The following is a 5,274-nucleotide window of genomic DNA, read 5'->3' on the forward strand; positions in this document are numbered from 1 at the left end:
TCTTTTTTATATTATAATGTTTATTTTATTTGTACAAATAATAAATTCATCATCCATAAAAAGGTAAATTCAATAATGTGAATTTGATAATAAATTTATTCTCAAACTATCGATTTTTTTCATTACTAAAATTGTTAATTTGATCGTTGAATGAAACGTTAGATCTTTATGTGACATAATTTAAAATGAAAAATTGAAAAAAAATTGTAAAAATCTTGTTTTAAAGGTTTTCCAAGTCTATAGAAATTATAATTCACTCTTTCTGTTTTTAGGTTTTAACTTTTAAAAGTTATGCGACAGAATTTTATTTTTCTTTAAAATTATGTCATATAAGATTTTGCATGTCATTTAATGGCTAAATGGATTTTTCAAAAATGGAAGGACCCAATTGATATAATATCGACGGTTGAGGTATCATTAGAACATTTTAAAGTTTAGAGACTAATTTAAAATGATGGTCATAGTTTGGGGATCTATTGTGTAATTAACTTTAAGTTTAAATATATAAGAAAGTAAAATATCCCACTGATATTCCCTTTTTTTTTAAGTAGTAAATAAACAATAAACAAATTGAAATTGGAAAAAAAGGGGAAAAAAGGGGGATAGAATCCACAAATTTTCAAAAATGCTATTGTTTACAACCTTACGCAGCCTTTGCTGATGCAATTGCTTAAATCAAAATGATAAGAACGAATCCATGGCTTTATTGTTTCTTTCTTTTTCGCTTTAATTTTATATTATAATTATTTTAGCAAAAGACAGGTGTTACTGGCTACTGTACACTGATAGGAAGATTTATCCATCAACTTTTTGGCTACTTGTTCGAGTTGGGGAAGTCTATAGTCCGAAGAGAGGTAGGAAGTGCGCACCAAATGTTTGAAAAAATGATTAAGAGAGTTTATACATATATGCACTTGGGCTTTATTATTATTATTTTGGACTTGGGTTGCTTACAGGTCTAAACGAAAGGATGGTGCCCTTAGAAGCGATTGTGCCGGCAGCTCAAAACAATATCAACACGCAATTCATTTTATTGGAGAAAGGGAAGATAACATGGGATGGTCAAAACAAGATGTGTTTGGGGCTTGTGGCGGACAAGACAGCGGCGGTTCACTTACAACTTTGGGGTGAGGAGTGTGAGGCATTTGAGGCAGGTGATATTATTAGGATGGAGAATGGGATTTTCTCTTACAACAAGAACAATTTGGTGTTGAGAGCAGGCAGGAGAGGGAAGGTGGAGAAAGTGGGAAACTTCATTATGGAGTTTGTGGAGACACCTAATTTGAGCGAGGTTAAATGGGTTCCTGATCCTAATAATTCCAACAAGTATGTTCAACACTCAGTTATTTCTCCTCATTCACGAATCTTCCCCCCAATTCCCTAGCTTTTTTCATGCCTTGAATTTCTTTTTGGGTTGTCTTTATATCCCCATGTTATCATTTGACTCTATGAATTTCCTAACATTTATGTCATTCGTGGGTGGGTCAGTCATGGCATTGCAAAGATTTCTTTATTTTAGTATATATTAAGAGAAAGATAACAATAGAGTTTAAACCCGATCTTCGGGGTGTCAATATCATTACTTCGTAGTATCCATAATCGTATTCCACTGATTGATATGAAAATATAACATCTAAAGATCATCCAAATATATAACATCTAACCAGATACATTGGACACTCACACCCAAGTCCAATTAACATAACTTGCATGAGTTGAAAGATTATTACCAATTTTGCTATTTTTATAATATATATTGTATTTTTTTATCACAATTTAATATAAAATCAAGTCCTAATTTTTTTGTCTCAGCAAAAACACGAACTTAAGCCTAAGATGATGAAGAGGGCCGGGGGGGGGGTGTCATAGAATCTTTACTCGCTTTTTGGAATAAAAGAAAATTTCTAACCATCTTTGAATCTAAAACCACAATGTTGGGTCTGCTGGGAAACAGTAAAATTCTTTGTTACTTATAAAACTATCAGGAGACCCTGTGGCCTTTTATACCTATGGAGAAATTGGAAATCAACTCAGATTGCTAATGAGCATGGTAAATTATGAGGTAAATGTAACTGTAAAATAAAAAATATACATGTAAATAACATCAAGCTGCAGTGGCCATGGACTCAATTAGGAGTTGATAACCTTCTGGCACCGCTGTCTGTGTGTTAACACACTCTGCGAGTGCAGGAACGTCGGAACCAAGGCCTTGAGACTTGGCCAGAAACAACAGCAAATGAAAATCCGATATTCTCTTCACAAAAGGAAGACTCTTTGTTCTATCTAGATGACTCTTCAGTGCCCTCAGCGTCACAAGGTTTTGCCGATTCTCGATTGGAAAGCTTGTAGAAAGAGGTCCCTGCATTAAAATGAGAGTTCACATGATTCCAAAGCAAGTAGAAGTGAAACAGAAAAAAAGTCACTGATGATATATTAAAACCAATTGTAGGATGCATCGCATGAGAGATAATGTTTGGTGTGGCAACAAAGAGACAAGCTTTGTGATCCTTACATGGAAAACTTGAATGGAGATATCTTAAGAAATGTTAAAAACCTTGAAGTCGTCGTCTTTTCTCAAGAATTATATCCATAATCAACACAATGCAATCCATAAAGTTATCATGAGCTAGTAATTGATGGGGGTATCCAACCAATGTTAACATTAGACCAAAAACCGAATAGCATCTAGGAGTTCAATTATTCGGATATAGACTCTAGAACTGTAGACATTATCTGTAGCATATATCACAAGCTAAACTAGAATGTATAATTACATAAACACAACCTTACTCCCAAAGCCAAGGGCTACTTTCAATATTACACAACCTTACACTGACAGCATAAGTTTATAAACTCAACTTGACAAGATAAGTGCAAATGCTGTTTGCAATAACCGATTAACCATATTCATGCTTTCTCTATTACTTTCATCACCTAAATATAAACCAACCCAAAAATATCAAGGTTTACTAGCAGTAGGAATTGCAAGGATTTTTATTTGTGACAGGCCAGTAAACAATCTATAATCTTATGGGAAGTGACCCCTGTTTTGCATTATCTCTTTGCTTCTTTCTTGGTTTGACAAAACCAACCAGTAAGCTATAATCATCTATATAAATTTGGATCTAAGAAATTCGAAAAAATCAAAGAAAGACACAACGAACAACTTCTTTATACGCTGAAACTTCTCACCGATGAGATGGCACATTTGCGATTCCCCCCTTCATTCCGGAATCACTTAACAATCAGCTCTCTTGCTAGCACTTATTACCTTAAAGGTTTCTTCTCCAAAAACACACATATGCCCTTCTTCTACAATGTAAACTACCCACACCCACAATTCTTTGCCTTTGCTGAATCAATAAAAACCCTCAATACAAACCAATTGAAAGCATCATTGATATGACAAATTGAGAAAACAATTTGATTAAAAAGCACCCATTTTCATAACAGCATAGATTAAATCAGAAAATGCGCAAGAAAATTACGTACCTGATGGTCGAAAATCTTAACAACCACTAAGAAGAAATCATTATCAACCTCCTTAACATCTTTCCCACCGACGACGACATCTTTTTTCATTTTCGAAAGCTTTGGATCATCATTCTCTCCAAACTCTGAAACAAACCACCCGTCCTTAAATAGCTTAACACACATATCACTCATTTGAAAAGCCTCAAAATGAACTTCCGCAGCCCCATCTTCATTGGCTTCCAGCTTCACCACGACAGTCACCCACTCCTTAAGCTCACTCTCAGCGTGAAGCTCAGCCGCCTGTATAATCTCCTTGTTCGAAAAATTATAGTCTTTTTTTTCTTGCATTATCGTCTGAGTAAAAATAAACCCTACCCTTTTCCTCCCTAACCCTGCTGCAATGGCGTCAACCAATTTCTCTTCTTCAGGATCCCTCAAAAGGACCAAATCATCTTCCAAGCCTTGCTGAGGCGGCTCGTAAATAAAATCAACTTCCACTCTACCTTCATCCGTGACGGTGCCGTACATGAACCCGCCGCGTTTCGAAGCAAACGCCAGCGTTTCGCTGACGAAACGTTGGAAAGCGTTGGCCGAATCGCGGTCAAAGGAAACAGAGTCACAGTGAGGGGATTCCTGGCGGGTGATCCGTGTTTGTTTAGCGATGAGGTCATCCATGGTCATCTTACGGCCGAACGATCCGGCGGGTGAAACGGTGGGGCCACCGCGGACGGTGCGTTCGCCGTGGTAGTAGAGGAATATAATGGAACCGTGAGAGAGGTTAAGGGCAGAGAGTGGGATGGAAGGGTCGGTCATGTCGGAAAAGCGGAGGAGGTCGGCGAGGGTTTTAGCTAAAAGTAGATTTTGATCGGTGGAAAGGGTTTGGTTTTGGATGGGGATTTGGAGTTGGGACTCAATTAGGGTTTTTAATTGAAAAATTGTAATTTGAGGTCCGTCGACTTGGATCCGTTCCAGGCCATCTCGGCTGCGGATTCTGAGCATCATCTTTGAACAAAAACGGTAACGTTTTGTGTGATTAGAAGCGTTTTGAGTTGAAAGAAAGCTCTTTTACTGTGCTTCGCTTGCCGCGGAAGAAGACGAATGGAACACAAAAGAGAATAATACCGAGATTTTAATTGCTTCTGAACTGCAAAACGATACCGTATTTCCCTTGTAAAAAAGGAAGTCGAGAAATTTCTTGAACTCTAAACGGTACCGTATGTCACTTGTAACCTTCTTAGGGTTTTTTACCAAAATAAATTTAAAAAAAATTAAATACCGAAATAGGTTGTCAGATAGATTAATTAGCGAAATGGTATGTTTTTAATGGCGTCTATCTGACAGGTGCCAATAAATTTTTTATATTAATTTTTTTTGATTTAAATAAAATATTATTTTTTATTTTTATTAAAAATATTTAAATATAAATATAGGTAAAAATACGATCAAAGAGTCAAAATATGAGTAAAAAACGAGTTTTCGGGTGGCGCCTGTCAGATAGGCGCCACTAATTGCCCCTGACAGGTAGGCGCCAATGCCTCCTCCCCCGCTGCTAGCAGCTGTTGCTGCACTGTTGCCTCTGCTGCTGCAACACCACCATGGTGTTGTCTCTTCAATGAGAAAAAATTACAAATGGGGGACCTTATAAGTATGGTCCCCCAAACCCCATGTATCAACGGAAGAAAAAAAGAAAAGAGAGAAAGGAGAAGAAAAAGAAAGAAAAAAAAAGGTAATATATTATTTTAGTAAATAATTTTGTTTATAATTTAAAGAGTTTAATTAAGATATTGTGATTTTTTTGTT

At 36.4% G+C, this 5,274-nt stretch overlaps 2 protein-coding genes across 2 annotated transcripts; one reads left to right on the plus strand and one right to left on the minus strand.

The window, feature by feature from the left end:
• The first annotated feature begins 478 nt into the window (after positions 1 to 478).
• LOC107936897 (SOSS complex subunit B homolog) lies at positions 479 to 1,495 on the plus strand. The gene is made up of 2 exons (XM_016869680.2): positions 479 to 854; positions 957 to 1,495. The coding sequence occupies exon 2, from the start codon at positions 971 to 973 to the stop codon at positions 1,382 to 1,384; it is 414 nt and encodes a 137-aa protein (XP_016725169.1). The 5' UTR covers positions 479 to 854; positions 957 to 970; the 3' UTR covers positions 1,385 to 1,495.
• A 387-nt stretch (positions 1,496 to 1,882) lies between these two features.
• LOC107936895 (NPL4-like protein 1) lies at positions 1,883 to 4,620 on the minus strand. Its single transcript, XM_016869679.2, has 2 exons — positions 3,493 to 4,620; positions 1,883 to 2,359 (listed from the first exon to the last, which is right to left on the minus strand). Exons 1-2 carry the CDS (start codon positions 4,474 to 4,476, stop codon positions 2,105 to 2,107), a joined length of 1,239 nt encoding a protein of 412 aa, XP_016725168.1. The 5' UTR covers positions 4,477 to 4,620; the 3' UTR covers positions 1,883 to 2,104.
• Between the last annotated feature and the right edge of the window lie 654 nt (positions 4,621 to 5,274).

This window comes from Gossypium hirsutum, chromosome D12 (genome assembly GCF_007990345.1).
Source record: "Gossypium hirsutum isolate 1008001.06 chromosome D12, Gossypium_hirsutum_v2.1, whole genome shotgun sequence".
Classification (NCBI taxonomy): domain Eukaryota; kingdom Viridiplantae; phylum Streptophyta; class Magnoliopsida; order Malvales; family Malvaceae; genus Gossypium; species Gossypium hirsutum.

What these genes read in the sequence shown, in the direction of transcription:
- LOC107936897 (XM_016869680.2), top strand. Translation starts at nt 971, where the DNA reads ATGGTGCCCTTAGAAGCGATTGTGCCGGCAGCTCAAAACAATATCAAC.
- LOC107936895 (XM_016869679.2), bottom strand. Translation starts at nt 4,476, where the DNA reads ATGATGCTCAGAATCCGCAGCCGAGATGGCCTGGAACGGATCCAAGTC. An exon ending in TTAAGATTTTCGACCATCAG is followed by an intron (nt 2,360 to 3,492) that starts GTACGTAATTTT and finishes ATTTTAATGCAG; the next exon opens with GGACCTCTTTCTACAAGCTT.